The sequence below is a fragment of the Anomaloglossus baeobatrachus genome, chromosome 3 (assembly GCF_048569485.1).
Source record: "Anomaloglossus baeobatrachus isolate aAnoBae1 chromosome 3, aAnoBae1.hap1, whole genome shotgun sequence".
Lineage (NCBI taxonomy): Eukaryota > Metazoa > Chordata > Amphibia > Anura > Aromobatidae > Anomaloglossus > Anomaloglossus baeobatrachus.
This window is the reverse complement of record NC_134355.1, coordinates 291510583-291528727: the sequence shown is the minus strand read 5'-3', so window position 1 is coordinate 291528727 and position 18145 is coordinate 291510583. Positions and strand designations below refer to the sequence as shown.

The window sequence follows — 18145 nt, the reverse complement described above, 5'->3', positions numbered from 1 at the left end:
TCTGGATTCGGGAATTCAGGAGAGTCACCTTCCAGAATCCAAAGTGAGAGATCTCCAGGTCCAGGTAATGCGGGCAGTAAGAAATACACGGATGTCGCTCAGAAAAGCAATGTCCCTCCTGGGCTCCCTTACTTCCACCATCCCGGCGATACTTTGGGCTCAGGCACATACCAGAGTTCTTCAGTTCATCCTGACAAACCAATCAAGCCACGGGAGACGTCTGGACACTCTCATTGTTCCCAAGCTCCAGACAATCAGCTCCCTGCAATGGTGGCTGGTCCCAGAGAACTTTCAAAGAGGCATGCCTTGGCGTACCAAGTCTCCAGAGTCCTTACCAACGACGCCAGTCACCAAGCTTGGGGACCTCATTGTCAAGGTCAACTAATTCAGGGAATGTGGTCTGGAAGAGAGCGTTATGCTTCCTCAAACACAAAGAAATTACTAGAAAAAGCACGTTGCCAGTTCCTGCCCTCCCTGGCTGGTCATCACATAAGAGTCTTCTCGGACAATCAAGCAACGGTAGCGTACCTCAATCACTAAGGGGGAACGCGGTCCAGATCTCTCATGCAGATAACAAGCAGACTCTTAAGAGCTGGCCGAGAATTCTCTACAGTCAATGACAGCAGTACATATCAGCGGGAAGGAGAATTGTACGGCAGATTTTCTTAGCTGAAGCAGGCTGCGCCAGGGGGAGTGGGTCTTAAATCAGTTTGTTTACAGATAATGGAGATGTGGGGCATGCCAGAACAGGAAAGTTCCCCGGTTCTGTTCCCTGAATCCAAGGGAACGACCTCAGATGGTGGACGCACTACTGATCAGATGGGACTTCAGCCTCGCATACGCTTTTCCTCCTATTGCCCTTATCCCAGTAGTTCTGAAGAAAATTCGGAGCAACAGAGCACTAGTAATCCTAATAGCCCCTTTTTGGCCAAAGAGGCCTTATTTTTTTTGGATGAAGAGGGTGTCAATCTCAAGGCCATTGGCTCTCCCAAAACTTCCGGACCTTCTCACTAAGGGCCCAGCTCTTCATCGCTTTACGGGCTGGCTACATCTGACAGCTTGGCTGTTGAAAGGTTGCTTTTAGAAAATAGACGATTCTCCCAGAGTCTGGTAGCCACTCTTATGCAATGCAGAAAAACAATTACAACCAAGATCTATGGCAGGACTGGGAGGAAGTTTCTGTCATACTCAGGGGCGAGTCCAGACAGTCCCCCTCCCATTTCAACCATCCTGGAGTTCATTCAGAAGGGGTTAGAACAGGGTCTCTCAGTTAGCACGCTTAAAGTCCAGGTGTCAACTTTAGCCACCTTATTTAATTGTGATCTGGCGGGAGATTGTTGAATTTCACGATTTATCAGGGCCTGCTCTAGATCCAAACCTAAGCTTAATCTGTCCATGCCACCTTGGGATCTTAGTATCGTCCTGTTGGCTTTAAGAGCCTCTGTTCAAACCATTAGAGTCCACCTTCCTTAGACATCTAACGTTAAAGGTTACGTTTCTGACGGCCTTAACTCCGGTCAGTGACATCCAGGCCCTATTTATCGATCCTCCTTTTATTCAGTTTTTTTTTTTTTACAGGATGGTCGTACAGCCTGATCCTGCTTACCTTACGAAGGTGGGTTCCAATTTCCATAAAAATCAGGAGATTGTTTTCCCGTCCTTCTATGATCCTTCAAAAGATCAGGAGGAGAAGAAATGGCATTGCCTGGATGTCAAATGTGGCCTTCTACACTATCTCTCTGTAACAAGCGCTTGCAGAAGGGATATCTCCCTGTTTGTCCTCTTTCAGGGTCATAGGAAAGGGCTCAAAGCTTCCAGATCCACTTTAGCTCGGTGGATCAGGGATGCTATTTCAGTTGCCTACTTAGCCAGTGGTGGGGAGGTACCTGCAGGTCTGAAGGCTCACTCCACAAGAGTGATGGCGTCTTCCTGAGCTGAAAGATCGGAAGTCACCATTGAACAGATGTGTAAGGCAGCCACATGGTCCTCACTTTCCCCTTTGTAAAGGCACAATTGATTGGATTTATCTTTCACTGACGTCACCTTTGGAGATGGGTTCTGCAAGCTGTAGTCCCTCCCTGGAATGGTTCTGACTTTGTAATTCTCTAGTGGTGCTGTAATGGGTGATGGAAAAATACGTAATTACTTACCGACAATATGTTTTTTCTGAATCCATGACAGCTCTTTTCCATTGCCTCCCTGCACATTACAATTTTATCAGTTCTGGGTGTTTTTTCAGCACGCAGATTATGTTGGTGGTGGAATTTTTTTATGCTAATGATGTTCCTTTGCCGGAGGTCCTTTCATGCTCTGTAACCAACTGATGCAGGGAGAGGTGCTGCTTCTTTTTGTTCTGTAGGTTTCCTGTCCTTGAAAGGCGGATTCCCTCTCTCGTGGTGCTGTCATGGATTCCGAAAAAACACATCACCGGTAAGTAATTACGTACTTTTCACTGACATGTGAAGGGGACCTAACAGAGAGGTGCTTTTTCAATTTAGGGCAGACCAACCATTGAATAATGGCAGTTGCAATGCATGCTGGAAAATGAGAGAAAGTAAATTACAGCACCTAGAGTGCTGACAGAATGCCAATAAAAAAGGAAAAATTTGTTCAAAAAAAAGAGTGGATGACATTTTACAAATCGTAAGATTTGGAACAATTTATAGATATACTAAATTTGTTTATGCACCAAAAGCAGCTTTATCTTGTGGTGGATGAAGGCAATGAGACTTTTTTTCTACAGGATTTTCTATAAAAGGACAGGTACCCATCCTTTCAATAGCAATCACAACACATGAAAATCTAAAAAGTAAACCTTGCCTCTAGCTATGGAGTATATAAAGTTCGAGCAAATGAGTCATACATCCCATTCTATTGGCCATGTTGGGTGTTGCCCATTTGACCTCGTGCCAGGTCAATTAATCAAAATAATAATAATATTTATTCCGTTATGTAGCGCCATTAATTCCACAGCGCTTTACATATGTGATCATCACTGTCCCTATTGGGACTCACAATCTAAATTCCTTATCAGTATGTCTTTGGAGTGTGAGAGGAAACTGGAGAACCCAGAAGAAACCCACACCAAGATGGGGAGAACATACAATCTCCTTGCAGATGTTGTCCGTAGTGGGATTTGAGCCCAGGACTCCAGCGCTGTAAGACTGCAATGCCAACCACAGAGGCACCATGCAAGGGCTGCCATGGATATCGTCAGGTAAGAGGTGGTTCTCCTGCTCCCATCTAGTGGCCAAAGACCACTGATGTGGCCAACTGACTGAGTCATACAAATCGATTTGCATTATCTCTGTTAAACAGTTATTGGCAGCATCATAATCCAGTTAAAAAAAACATTAAATACAGTAATAAATAGCTTTAAGATGACCATACCTGAAATCACAAGCTGTGCACATCTCCGCTCCACCCCCGATTGCTTTTCCTTGAACCAGGGCTACACTAATGATTGGTAACCTAAAATACAGTATTATAGCACGTAAGCACAGAATATTCACAGCACTCTTATGTATCTCCCATGTGAGTTTATGTCATTAGTAGAACGTCTTTTCACTTTCATATATGAAACAAGACATATAAAATTCTATGTGTACAGTATTTATTTCACCATTTTCACTTGACCTATCAAAGTGTTCTTTCAAATCTGCAGAATTTCAATTATTTCAGCATTTATGCAATGTTTTTCCCCCATTCAAATTAATGGGGAAACACACGCTTACATATATTTTATACAGCGATTTTACTGCCACGAGTCAGCTTAAAGGGAACCTGTCAGGCAATTTATGTGTTCTAACCTAGTAGCAGTGTGATGTGTGTGCTAGTAATCCCTTCCTACCCATCCCTATGTTGTAATATTGTGTAATGTGAATGTATAAAAATGTGTTATTACTTATGTGTTCTGTATCTAAATGTGCAAGGGGCTGTAGCCCCCTGAGCATTGCATCGCCCTGTGGGCGTTCGCAAGTTTTCCGTGGTCTCACGCCCCTGTAGGGATGATACCATGTATTTATATCAGCGACGTGACCGTCGCTATTTTAGATCCATGCGCACTTACCATCCCGCAGCCTTGCTTGCTTCTCGTCTTCAGACGCGCTCTGCGCATGACTGGAACCGCAGGAATCTTCTGAGCATGCGCAGAGTGCGTCTGAAGCTGAGAAGCAAGCAAGGCTGCAGGAATGGTAAGTGCGCATGCGCGGGATCTGAAGTAGCTACAGTCATGTCACTGATGTAAATCCATGGTATCACAACCACAAGGGCGTGATACCATGGAAAACCATGGAAAACATACAAACACTAACAGAACGATGCAACACCCATGCGGCTACAGCCCCTGCCCATTTACATAGCGTACACGTAAGTAATAAAACATATTTTATACATGCACATTACACATTAGGAACGGGTTACTAGCACACACACATCACACTGCTACTAAGTTAGAACACAAATTACCTGACAGGTTCCCTTTAACAAAAATCTGCTACAAATGCTCGTGTGCCCATTCTCATACTGTGGAAAGGTGATGGATTATGTGACCAAAAGCTTTCCATTCCAGTGATTGAAATCTGCTGCCAAATCCATATGAGTAACATTGCAGATTTCCAATGTGGATATATCTGTCTTGCATGAAGGCCATGTGCACACGTTGTGTATTTGGTGAGTTTTTTTACCTCAGTATTTGTAAGACAAAACCAGGAATGAGTGTAAAATACAAAAGTGGTGCCCGTGTTTCTATTATACTTTTCCTCTGATTGTTCCACTCCTGGTTTTGGCTACAAATTCTGTGGTAAAAATTTCATCAAACACTCAATATGTGCACATGGCCTTATGAAAACACGGCACCACTTCTGTATTTTTTTTACCCACTACTGGTTTAGGCTTCCACATACTGAGGTAAAAAACTCACCAAATACTCAAAGTGTGCATGTGGCCTAAAGGGTACTTTACACACAACGATATCGCTAACGATATATTGTCGGGGTCACGCACATCCGGCGCCGTTAGCGATATCGTTGTGTGTGACTAAAAGGAGCGACGATCAACAATCGCAAAAACGTCAAAAATCGTTGATACGTCGCTCCTTATCATAATATCGTTGGTGGTGCATGCCGCTGGTTGTTCATCGTTCCTGCGGCATCACACATCACTATGTGTGACACCGCAGGAACGACGAATATCTCCTTACCTGCGTCCACCGGTAATGAGGAAGGAAGAAGGTGGGCGGCATGTTCCGGCCGCTCATCTCTGCCCCTCCTCTGCTATTGGGCAGCCGCCTAATGACGCCGCTGTGACGCCGAACGAACGCCCCCCCCCTTACAGGAGAGATTGTTCAGTGTCTCCAGCGACGACGCTAAGCAGGTATGTGCGTGTGACGCTGCCGTAGCAATACTGTTCGCTACGGCAGCGATCACCCCATGACGAAACAGCGATGTGGGCGGGTGCTATCACGGACAACATCACTAGCTATCGCTAGTGATGTCGCAGCGTTTAAAGCACCCTTTAGAGTTGAATGACAGGGGAAATACATGGTGTTACTGCACAGGAAAAGGGCAATACTGTTCTAAGCGGAGAAAATAAATACATTCATGAAAAAAAACGTATATGCTTTTTGGCTGCACATACCATAAACAATTTGCAAATAAGATTAAAAAAACATTGCAGCTTTGGTAAATGGGCATATATATTTAAAAAAAAATACACATGAAATGATCATCCATAAGGGTATGTGCCAGTGATATTTTTTCAGACATATTGCACCACGAAAACCTCCTGAAAAAGTTCTAATGCTCAGAAACATTCAGTTCTATGTAAAAACGGTTCGCTGTGCATATGTTCAGTCCTTCGGTCCTTTGAATGTCTTTTAACCACTTCAGATTTCCAAAGTTGCCAAGCGGTTCAAAGAAGTGACCTCACCATTCTTCAGGTATTTTGCACATTTTGTAACAGAAGTCAATGGGAAGGGTCAAAAGACGCCAAAGTGTTTTGAGCATTTTGCCATAGTTTTTTTTCTTGGAAAACGGTTAGTGGCTTCTTCATTTTCTAATGGGGTAAAAAAAAAACAACCTAAAAAACATTAGTAAAAGAGAAGCCACAAAAGATGCTATAAAAATTATAAAAAAATAGTGCTGGTAGTCAAAGACATAAAAAAGTGCTCTGGAAAAAAAAAAAAAAAAAAAAGTTTCCAGGAAAAAAAAAAATGCCAATGTTTCCTGAAGAGTCTTTATTTTGAAAATCTCCCCAGGTTTGCTGTGAAAAAGACGTTGTGTGCATATACCAAAGGAAATTGGAACTGAGCTGTCAATTTTGAATTGCTTTCTCAAAACTTGACCTCCTGTGACATTAAGGCTATGTGCCCACGGGACAGGTTTGTCCGCAGGTTTGCCGCAGCTGCTGCCTGGAATCCACAGCTATCCATTGCTGCAGTATTTGAGCATTTTTGTTGCGGTAAACCTGCGGAACAAGTGCGGAAATACCTGTGGAATTCCCGCCCTGTATCTCCATAGTGGAGGAGCGGGAATTCCACAGATATTTCCACATGAATAATTGACATGCAGTTACGTGCGGCTGCGGGAAATCCGCAGCATATTCCACAGTCGCACATACTGCACCATTGATACAGCACTCCCCAAATCCCATAGGATAACATGGGGAGTGTCTGTACTTGTGTAAACCTGCGGATTTATCTGGAAAATCCAGATAAATCCGCGTGTTTACCGCGGCAAAATCCGCGGCTACGTTGTCCCGTGGGCATATAGCGTAAGGGTATGTGCACACGATTAGGACCTGCTGTATCCTGGACACTGAGGATCCTGACCTGTGGGGCCACCAGCATTGCGCTTGCGTCTCCACAGGAAAGAATTGACATGCTGCAGCTCGGAAAGCAGCACTGCAGGTCAGTTTTTGCTGCGGGAAAAACAGGTACGGCGGGCATGGTCTTTCTAGGGATCCCATCCACTGTGCTTGTACTGTACAACACATGTTTTGGACCCAGAAAAAAACACGCTGCGTCCAAAACGCTGTGAGCCCGATCGTGGGTACGCAGCCTAAAACTATAGGACCAACCATATTTCAGCCCCATAAAGTGCCACCCTGATGCGGGAGGAAGAAGCCAACTACTCTTATGTAGGACCTGTTTGTCCTTTATAACAGATACACATGGAATGAGCTATAAAACTTCATCCAGAGATGCAGACCATAGATTTCTGGAGGCTGCTCCTGCTTGGCCTCCTAGCTCAGCCTCAATTGAATGCTTTGGACATGTGTCCTCAGTGTGAGCATCATGAAATGAATTTGAAATCCACAAAAAAAAATGGATCCACCGATTCTTCCTTTATGTATTCAGTAGTGATGAGCGAGCACTAAAGTGTTTGAGTGCTCTACACGAGTCGAGTAGGTTGCACGCCCTGATGGGCTCAAGTAAAGTGTATAATGGAAGTCAATTATTAGGTAGTCTGGCTCTCCACCCACATACAGCCAGCCATAAGCAGAGCATTTCTGGGGAAGGGTTGGCTGAGTCTTATTGTTGTTTTTTTGTTTTTAAACAGTATCCGAACACATTGTTTTTACACCAGAGAGAGCCATTCAGAGACTACAATCAGATCTCACTGGAGTGCCCACTCCCATCATTCACTTAAGGGAGCCTGTGCTTTGTGTCAGATCGTTCAAGAACGACACATCCGAGCACCCACAATACTCGGTCGAGCACTGAGCATACCGGAGCACCCCGATGCTTAATCAAGCATAGCAAAAATCAAGACATGTATATGCCTCATCATTATAAATGTATACATTACAGCCATTCTACTGCTATCAGACTAATACAAAGAGGAAATTACCTCTGCAGCCTTGTCAGTGTCTTCTGCATATACATACACATCATCAGCCCGTCCTGTAGACAAAGAAAATCATTATGATTTTAGATATAACTGAGGCAACTGACAGAGTATTCTAGTAAAATAAAGTAGCACTAACAATGGACGCTCAGACACTGTTTGTTAGTACAGATATTACCTTGGGATTGGACATGGAATTAACAGCATTCAAGTCTGCGCCAGAGCAGAATGTCCCCTCCGCACCATAAAGGACGAGCGCTTTCCCTTCATTCCAGTTTTCCAGATCACTAATCCGTTCCTCCAATTCTAACATCATTGTTCCTGTGATACAGACTCAAGAGTTCACTAGATTATTCAAATCCATCTATTCACACTCCAAAAAAAATTGTACAAAATACAGCAAATGGGAAAAACACAATTGTAAATATGCAGCACAATTTCTAGCTACGGTACATTGAAGTTACAGTTGTTTCCTTTGCCTGCAGTAGAAAAAACTTGTGTCCCTTATTCTGTGCTGTGAGTTCTATGCAAGTGGTGATATCAGACTCCGCTACCACTACTGTCACCACAACCTCCTCCCTTTATTGCCGCCAGCTCCTGTCACCTACCCCTGTATCCCCACCCAGCAGCCTCTCCCACACTTTTCTAGTAATCCTAGCAGGCCATTACATTTGCACAGTAGTCAAAGCACGAGTTCCTTAGCCCAAATTCTCTCCCAATGGTTACAGCAGGACTCTAACGAGACCCCCCTCTTGGATGTCACAGCAAGGCCTCCAATCATATCTTCAGTGTTGTCCCATGAAAAGATATAATAAAATATTCCCATAAATCTGTGGGATGTACTTACTTTTGTGATATACTGTACATATAAGAAGCCTATTCTGGATTGCATTATGCTGTTTTCTGCTTTGTCTCTATTAATATAACCAATGCTCAAGGGTGCATGAGCACAGAATATGGGCGCTCCTCTTTGACATCTTCCACTGGCCAGATGAAACTTGATAAAATCCAGCCCCAAGGCATGATGTCTACTTTTATTAATATTTTTGAAAGGATGCCTTGTTTTAAAAAACTCACTAATACCACCATGGTACTGTAATAGGATGTCAATGCTGTCAAAAAATCAGTCTCCGACATTTCTTTCCTCCTAATTATTTCACAATGTACTTTGAGTGAAATTATTTAAAGTGGAAGCATTGAGGAGCCACAACAACCTAACCATGAAGTAACAGGCCACGTAAAGCTACAGAGTGGGGTCGCCAAGTGATTAGGCTCACAGCACATATAAGTCACAAACCCCTTACATCAGTGTTCCCCAACTCCATTTCTCAAGATCAATTAACGCTACATGTTTTTACGATTTCCTTAGCATTTCTCAGCTGATGGAATTTTCACCTCTGCAATACTAAGGAAATCCTGAAAACGTGATCTGTTGTGGCTCTTGAGAACTGGAGTTGGGGGAACACTAATTTCCTTTCTACTGACTCAGTACCGCTTTGCTCCAAACCTCCTTTGGCATTAACTTCTGCACAAAACTTGTGCATCGGGAGCGTCATAACATGGATTTCCAAGGCTAAGCTGCTGCATGCATGCCTTATATAACTAAGCACAATGCAAACCGTTGGATGGAGTGGTGTAAGGGACCCAGACGCATGTTTCGCGGCCTATACCAGATGCCTGACAGCTTCCTCATCATCACTTCTCCAATGATGAAGCATCCAGGCATCAGGTAAAGGCCGCAAAATGTGCGTCGGAGTCCCTTGCTTGCCACAGATCCAGTAATGACTTTCACTAATTGAGATTGTGCTTACAACTTTGGGATGTTCCCCTCTCCTTAGCCTCTATGTTCCTTTCTGGGCATGCTGTGACACTGGTACACACCATTTAGCTGGCGATATTTACAATGGTTGGGTTTTTTTTTCAATTTTATTAATACTACATAATTAATGTTGACATTGACTTGCTGGCTATTTGTATATGATTACTATTCATGTATTTGTGAGGTAGACTTCCCTCTTTTCCCTTTTTCTCTGGGTCTTTTTGGCAGACATCTCACCACTTCCCCTCTCCTTTTATCCTACCTGTCTGGTATTTTATGTATGCACTGTGCACTTTTGATATTTATTAAATATGTTTATACTCAGCAATTAAGCTCTCCAGTCTCCTGTTTTTCACATGGAATTTACAGTACAGAAACACATTTCTGAAAAGTGAGTAAAGCATCGTGTTCATTTATCATTTCAACCACTGAGACATTACTGAGGTTGATGAGGGTAAATATACCTGTCATTGCGTTCTTCCGAGATGGATTATTCATGCAGAGTTCTGCTATTCCGCCTTCTCCCTTACAGAGTACAATGGACCCTCCCGAGTACTGCGCCAGCTTCTTCTTTACTTCAGTTTCATTAAAGCCATGGCTACTATTATATAGACTTCTGTACAGACACCACCTTGCTTCAGTTCTCTTCATCACACATCTTAATATGGTAAGAGCCATATCTAGAAACAAATACTTGGAAGATTAATTCTTCTAAAATGAAAAGATATATTATACTCACAGGAGAAAAGAGGGCAACCAGTCCAGTTAGCCCAGGCCAACACATCTATTGCACCACAGGATGCAGACAAACCTCTCAACATGATGGACACTTCACAGGTGCAAGGTAAATTGCACATTAGTGACGTGCATAGGGCACTGTTCACACTTGTATGCGCATGGTGTCCAGCCAGCAACCTATTACCACGCCCTTACTATTAGATTAGGCGGGTTACTCGGACACTACTCACTGCAGCACACAAGGGACAGAAACTCCACTACGCACGGCCTGTATTAAGAGGCCCGGCTGCCACCGTATAAAACAGGTGCAAAAAATATATTAAATATATATGAGGTATTAGTTAGTAAATTGGCCAATGTACATAAGCCTGCAATCCTCGTCACGGATTATATTACATTTTTGGGGGAGTTTTTATCTCCTCTATTTGTTGCTATTTTTGATATTTAACAGTGTAGGGACCCACAAGCGTGAGGATCCGTGATGACGATTGCAGGCTTATGTACATTGGCCAATTTACTAACTAATACCTCATATATATTTAATATATTTTTTGCACCTTTTTTTATACGGGGTGCAGCCGGGCCTCCTAATACAGGCCGTGCATAGTGGAGTTTCTGTCCCTTGTGTGCTGCAGTGAGTAGTGTCCGAGTAACCCGCCTAATCTAATAGTAAGGGCGTGGTAATAGGTTGCTGGCTGGACACCATGCGCATACGAGTGTGAACAGCGCCCTATGCACGTCACTAATGTGCAATTTACCTTGGACCTGTGAGGTGTCCATCTTGTTGAGAGGTTTGTCTGCATCCTGTGGTGCAATAGATGTGTTGGCCTGGGCTAACTGGACTAGTTGCCCTCTTTTCTGCTGTGAGTATATTATATATTACATTTTTGGGGGAGTTTTTATCTCCTCTTTTTGTTGCTATTTTTGATAAAATGAAAAGATACTGTACTTACATAATGGAAGTCGTGTCATTGTTTAATCACAAAACACTAACCCTGTGTTGCTTAGGCACTAAACTTTACGAACGTAACAATACCAATTATGTGTAGCAATTTGTAAGGTGTTTTTTGTAACAGAGCATTTTGTGCAGAAACATTTTCTTTTTAAAAGGTTTATGATTTATTTTTTTTTAGAATTATTTTTGTTCCCATTCTGCAACTGTACTATAGAATGTTTGATTACTTGTATAACTTGTTAGTATATATGTCTATCCAAATAACATACAAATCTTATTTGGCATTAAAGAGAACCTGTCCGCAGGATTTTGCTAAATAAAGTCCAGACATTGTCTTATTGGCACTGTAATACTGATTAAAATTAAAATGTTGAAGAAATCCATTTTGATGTTTTTGTGAAATAATTGTTTGACGTTTTCTTGTCATCATATGCCCTGGTCCCTCCATCTGCCTCCTGTTTTTGCATGATAGGTCACTATTTAGTCAGTGACCTTCCTCCTATTGCCTACATTAGATCTCCAGGTCAGAGGAAGGGGAACAAGGGTCAGATAAGTGGGGAAAAAGGCTGATTTCTCTAATAAGATACAGTTTCTTATAATCTCCTGTACTATTGGTTATTGATGAGCGAGTGCTACCATGCTCGGGTGCTCTGTACGTGTAACGAGTAATGATGCGTCGGGGTGCTCGGGTACTCAACCCAGTATCGCCAGTGTTCGGATGTTTCATTCATGAAACATCGAACACAAATCACAGGCTCGCTTTGGTGAATGATGCGCGCAGGCACCCCAGGGATAGCCACTTGCAGTCTCTGAATGGTTCTCACTGGGGGTAAAAAACAACATTTCCAAATGTAGTGTGTCCGCAAAAAAACAAAACACCTCCCCCTTCCCTGGAAAAGCTCTGTTTGTGACTCGCTATGTGGGCAGACAGACGAACTGCACAATCATTGACTTCCATTATAAGGCCCTGTGCAAACGCTGTGGTTTTTGATCCAGTTTTATAAAAATGTGCATCAAAATCTGCATGTCTCTCCAGAAGCCAGCGAAGTCAATGGTTTTTGATTAGCTGTGCACACACTGCATTTTATTGCATCCAGTTTCGGTGTGGTTCTTGATGCAGAAAAAATCTACAGCATGTCAATTATCAGTCTGCTTTAGCAGCGTTATTCACCCATTGACTTCAGTGTTGTCATGAAATAACGCTGCTAAACCGCAGGTGTGTTCACACAGACGTTTTCTGTCTGGTTTCACAGCTTTATTTCAACTTTACCAGATCAGGAAAAATTCTCTCCCTTTTAAAGCAGTAATACATACTTACAGAGTCCCCGCGGCTGCAGCGTTACTTCCGAGTCCGACAATTATATTTAATGAATATTCACTGCTTCCCCCCCCACGCCGGCATATCTGATTGGCTGCAGACAGACCCCACCCCCATACTGTATCTGTTGATTGGTTGGAATCACAGGAGCTGTCTCTGGATCTATATCGTGGTATAAAATAAATAAATAAAAAACAATTGGTGTAGGGTCCCCCTGTATTGATACTGGCACAGATAAAGCTGGCTACAGACTGCAGCCCCCAGGCATGTGCTTATCTTAGCTGTGTATCAAAATAAGAGGAACCACATACGGCTTTTTTTTTTTTTTTTACTATTTAAATAATTATTTTAAAAAAAAAGTGTGTGGTTCCCCTAATTTTGATACCCAGCCATGATAAAGCCCGAAGCTGGGGGCTAGTATTTTCAGCCTGGCGACTTCCCCCCACCAGACTAAAGGCCGCTTTAGGCTATGTGCGCACTAGAAAAGTGATTTTTCTCAAGAAAATTTCTTGAGAAACTTCTGGGAGTTGAAGATTTAAAGAAAACACACGAAAACCGTAGGAAAAACGCATGCGCTTTTCCCGCGGTTTTTCCGCAGGTTGGTCCCTGCGTTTTTTTTTTATGCTAAACTGCAATAAATAATATAGATAATCGATAGATAGACAGATAATGGATAGAGGGAAAGATATATTATATATATATATATATATATATATATATATATATATATATATTATATATACCTATATAACCCCCCTGCATATTCTAAGCTGGCACCCTTTAGTGACTTTCATGTGGCACTAAAGGGTGCCTAGCCTTGTATTTAGCCAAACAGTAAATAAATAAATAAAAAAAAATGACGTGAGGTCCCCCCATCTTTTGTAGCCAGCTAGGGTAAAGCAGACGGCTGCAGCCTGCAGACCACAGCTGGCAGCTTCACCTTGGCTGGTAATCCAAAACAGAGGGCACCCCACGCTGTTATTTTACATTAAATAAATAATTTAAAACAAAAAACGTGGGGTCCCCCCCAAATTGGATCACCAGCCAAGGTAAAGCGGACAGCTGTGGTCTGGTATTCTCAGACTAGGGAGGTCCACTGTTTTTGGACACTCCCCAGCCTAAAAATAGCAGGCCGCAGCCGCCCCAGAAGTGGCGCATCCATTAGACGTGCCAATCCTGGCACTTCGCCCCAACTCATCCCGTTGCCCTGGTGGGTTGGCAAACGAGGTAATATATGGGGTTGATGACAAATGTGTAATGCCACCTAGCATCAAGCCCTGGGGTTCGTGATGTCACGCGTCTATCAGATACCTGACATCACCAACCCAGTCAGTAAGAAATAAAAAATGGACAACAAAAAAGTTTTATTTGAAAAACACTCCCCAAAACATTCCCTCTTTCACCAATTTATTGACAGGAACAATCAATTCCACGTCCGGCATAATTCAATAAGGGGGGGTCCCACGGCGATCCATACCATAGTCACTGTTCCAGTCAATGAAGAACAGAATGTTCCCCATTGGCTGGGAGAGCAATGCAGTGACCTGAGCTAACATCAATAGCCCAAGTCACTGCAGGGGATGACGAGCGCTGCTGTCAGGAGGTTAGATGAGATCATTACCTGCTGTGATGATCTCCTGCACTGCTGACGTCAGCGCTGTCACTGACTTCTATGCCCACCGCGTTGTCAGCAGTATCGCGAGAGCCCGTGACGTCACAGCTAGTGACAGTCTCGGGCCGCTCGCGAGACGGGCATAGACAGCAGTGACCGCGGTGACGTCAGGAGGCAGGAGATCGTCACAGCAGGTAATGATCTCATCTCACCTCCTGACAGCAGCGCTCGGCATCCCCGCGGCTGCACGCACTGCTGTGTGTCAGTGTCTGCCTGCGCTGCAGCGTCACAAGCTGCTGACACTGCGGGCAGACACTGACACACAGCAGTGCAGGCAGCGGCGGGGCTGGAGCGGGACACAGACTGCACGGGGACCTGGAGGTCACACGGAAGTGCTTCTGTGCGGCGTCCAGGGAGTGTGACGTGTGTGTTTACTCTGCTCCGCTTCCTCTTCTGTCATAATTACATCACTTCCTGCAAAACCGCAGGCAGCGATGAACATTACCGCAGGTAAATCGCGGCTATACCGGGGGTATGCCGCACATAATTTGCTACCTGCAGTATACCCCCGGTATTTCGCGATTACATTACAGTGAATGGAGTGAAATACCGGGGGTACCTGCGGAAAAGAAGTGACATGCACATTTTCTCAAGAAATTTTCTTAAGAAATTCTTCAGAAAGAATTTTCTTGAGAAAAAAACGCAGTGTGCGCACAGCTATTTTTTTTTCTCATAGGTTTTGCTGGGGAATGTCTGCAGGAAGATTACAAACATTTCTCAAGAAATTTCTGCAGCAAAACCTCAGGTAAAACGGCTTAGTGCGCACAGGGCCTTACACTCTGTGATATCGTGACCGATATCGCTAGCATGCGTACCCGTCCCCATAGTTTGTGCGACACAGGCAAATCGTTGCCTGTGGCACACAAAATCGCGCGGACCCGTCACAATACTTACCTGCCTAGCGACGTTGCTGTGACCGGCGATCCGCCTCCTTTCTAAGGGGGAGGTTAGTTCGGCGTCACAGCGACGTCACTAAGCGGCCGCCCAATAGAAGTGGAGGGGCGAAGATGAGCGGGACGAACATCCCGCCCACCTTCTTCCTTCCTCATTGCTACCGGTAAGGTGAGGTTCCTCGTTCCTGCGGTGTCACACATAGCGATGTGTGCTGCCGCAGTAACGACGAACAACATCGTACACGCAGCAGCAATGATAATTGGGAATAGGGGGGCATGTCATCGATTAGCGATTTTGAACGTTTTTGCAACGATTCAAATTTGCTAATAGGTGTCACACGCAACGACATCGCTAACGCGGCCGGATGTGCGTCACAAAATCCGTGACCCCAACGAGATCGCTTTAGCAATGTCGTAGCGTGTAAAGCGGCCTTAAGAATAGCAACCTGCAGCCGCCCGAGATTGACGCATCCATTAGATGTGACAAGCCTGGAGCATTACCTGTCTTGGTGATGACCCAGGGTTACTATTGTAGCAATCGGGCCCCCGTGATCACTTTCCAGGGACCCAATTGCCAGGCAGAGGTAAAAGATCCCTCTCCCTGCCTTCTGACTGCTGCGATCGCACTGATCGCAGCCTTCAGGGGGTTAAATTGCCGGAAGCGGTGCGGTAACTGCTCCGTGCAGTGAGAGCTGAGTCACGTCTGTAACATCAGCTGGAGACCCTGCGGCAATTGCGGGGGTACAGCGCCTGAACCCCAGCGATTGCCTGACAAAAAAAGGACAAAAAAAGTGAAAAAGCATGAAAAAAAAAAAAATTTCAGCAGTTTTTTTCCTGCCAAGACATGCTTTTTGTTGTGCTGAAAAAAGCACCGTAGGCACATAGCCTAAAACAATTGAGATGTTGCTTCTTTTTCAGCACCAAAAAAAGCAAGGAAAAAAGACGCAACATGGGCACATCAAGTCACGATTCTCATAGCCTTTGCTGGGAGGATTTTTCCTTGCTTTTATTGATTGAGGGTATATGCACACGATCAGGACTCGTGGCGCTGTGGTCTCTCGCTTGTGTTCTCCCTATTGAGGACACTTACAGCTCCGCAGCAAACAATTCACATGCTATGGCTCAGAAAGTCGCACTGCAGGTCAGTATTTGCTGTGGAAAAAACAAGCATAGTGGGGCACAAAATTTCTAGAAATCCCATCCACTATGCTTGTACTGTACAATGCAGCATTTTGGACGCAGCAAAAGCACTGATCGTGTGCACGCACCCTAAAAAGCAAAGAAAAACGCTAGAAAATATGCTAAAAAAACAAAACAAAAAAAAACCAAACAATTCACCCTGTGGGCACAAGACCTTACATTACAATAAAGTTTTACAACTGACATTACAGCTGGTATCAACATCATATATTACCCCGTTTGCCACCACACCTGGGCAACGGAATGGCGGTTCATTATCAGGTGTGCCGCCCCCACGTCAGTAGCAGCCAGGCTGCTCAGATCCGGACCCACAGTGTGGCTCGAGGGATCCTCTGGACCCGGGGGTCACGCGGACACTCCGAATCAAAGGGAGACATATTTGTACGGTATTTGCCGTAATCAGTCTGTGACACCACCCACGATGTGTGGTGAGATGTGGCACCACCGCTGCTGCTGTGGGACATCCGGGGCAATGGGATGGCAGCTGGTTGTTAACCCCTCCGTGGGTAGGGATGGTTGCCCTGGGACCCGGTGACTTGGTGCAGGGGACGGTGATGGCAGGGGACGGCGCGCCTGGTCAGACCAGGGAGTCTCAGCTTACTCACGGTTAAAGAAATCAGACAAGTCCAATGGTTAACCAAGCTGCTGGTGGCCGGCCGCCACGGTCGGGTGTACTCTGGTCCCCCACCCAGGCTGGTGGTCTGTGTCACTTTCCTTTGCACTGTGTTGTGATGTGGTGGACTTCCCGGTGTGGAACGCGGGAGTCCGCTACCGGTACTATTGTTGGGAGCCGTGCCCACAGACGCTGACCCGTGGGATCTACCGGGCCCTGGCGGATGCCCTATCCCTCACTGTGGGTGGTTGTCTCTTTTCGGGACTTAGGTTGGGACAGGACCTATAATCTTGCCATCAATCGGTTAATTAGCTAGGCCGTCGGTTCCGGTCCTGGCTTCAGGGTCCGAGTACCCCCTCTGTGCACGGTTTCTGGTTGGGTCTCCGGTGTCGGTACCGGCGGGCTCCAACCCTGTCCCGGTCCAGCTCGGATCTGTCGAGTCGTCTTCCCGTCTCCTGCTAGACACGAGCCACCATCTGCCACCTAGCCAATGTGTCAGGGCTCCGCCCCTGACACCTGCCGCCTGAACTCCAAAACTTATCTGACTGCTCTCCCGCCCCGGGCTTTCCAGACCCCTAGGTGGGCGTTCTCCATCCGCCTGGTCCCACCCACTGGTGTGCCTGTCTTTCCCTGGGGGAGGTGACTAGGGTTTCACTTCGGCTGAGTGTAACCCTATGGGAAGGTGTTGTGCGGGGGCTTATGTGTGACTACCTGGTTTTGCCAGGGCGTCACACAATTGTCGTCTTTTCTCTGCTGGGCAGGCTGCACGTCATTTTTTTTCTTTTTTATTACCTCACCTAGCTTTATTGACAACATGTCGTAATGCCGTACTATAAGGCTGGCCAATCAAAAGAAAAGCCGCAGAAGCCACGACATGGGAGGCTGCCGTCCGACTGCCATGGACTACTAACATGGCCACCTCCACTGGGTCCTGCAACCTGATTCATTCATCGTTAGTTACTGACATTTCTGAGACTGTCCCATTCCTCTGAGTGGAGGCTGCAGAAGCCTCTGTAAGAATCCTGTCATAATTGGAGCCATGATTACAATACAAGAAGCCTGTCTGTGATTACACCAAGATGCGGATTTC

At 45.1% G+C, this 18145-nt stretch overlaps 1 protein-coding gene across 1 annotated transcript in view; it reads right to left on the bottom strand.

Moving 5' to 3' along the window:
• The window catches only part of ECHDC1 (ethylmalonyl-CoA decarboxylase 1), a 35363-nt gene that overhangs the window by 17074 nt on the left and 144 nt on the right, over positions 1 to 18145 (bottom strand). The window contains exons 2-5 of the mRNA XM_075338279.1: positions 10131 to 10346; positions 8026 to 8168; positions 7851 to 7903; positions 3391 to 3471 (exon numbers count right to left, since the gene is read on the bottom strand). Coding sequence (XP_075194394.1) covers positions 3391 to 3471; positions 7851 to 7903; positions 8026 to 8168; positions 10131 to 10344 — 491 coding nt within the window. The 5' untranslated portion in view covers positions 10345 to 10346. The remainder of the gene's footprint in view (positions 1 to 3390; positions 3472 to 7850; positions 7904 to 8025; positions 8169 to 10130; positions 10347 to 18145) is intronic.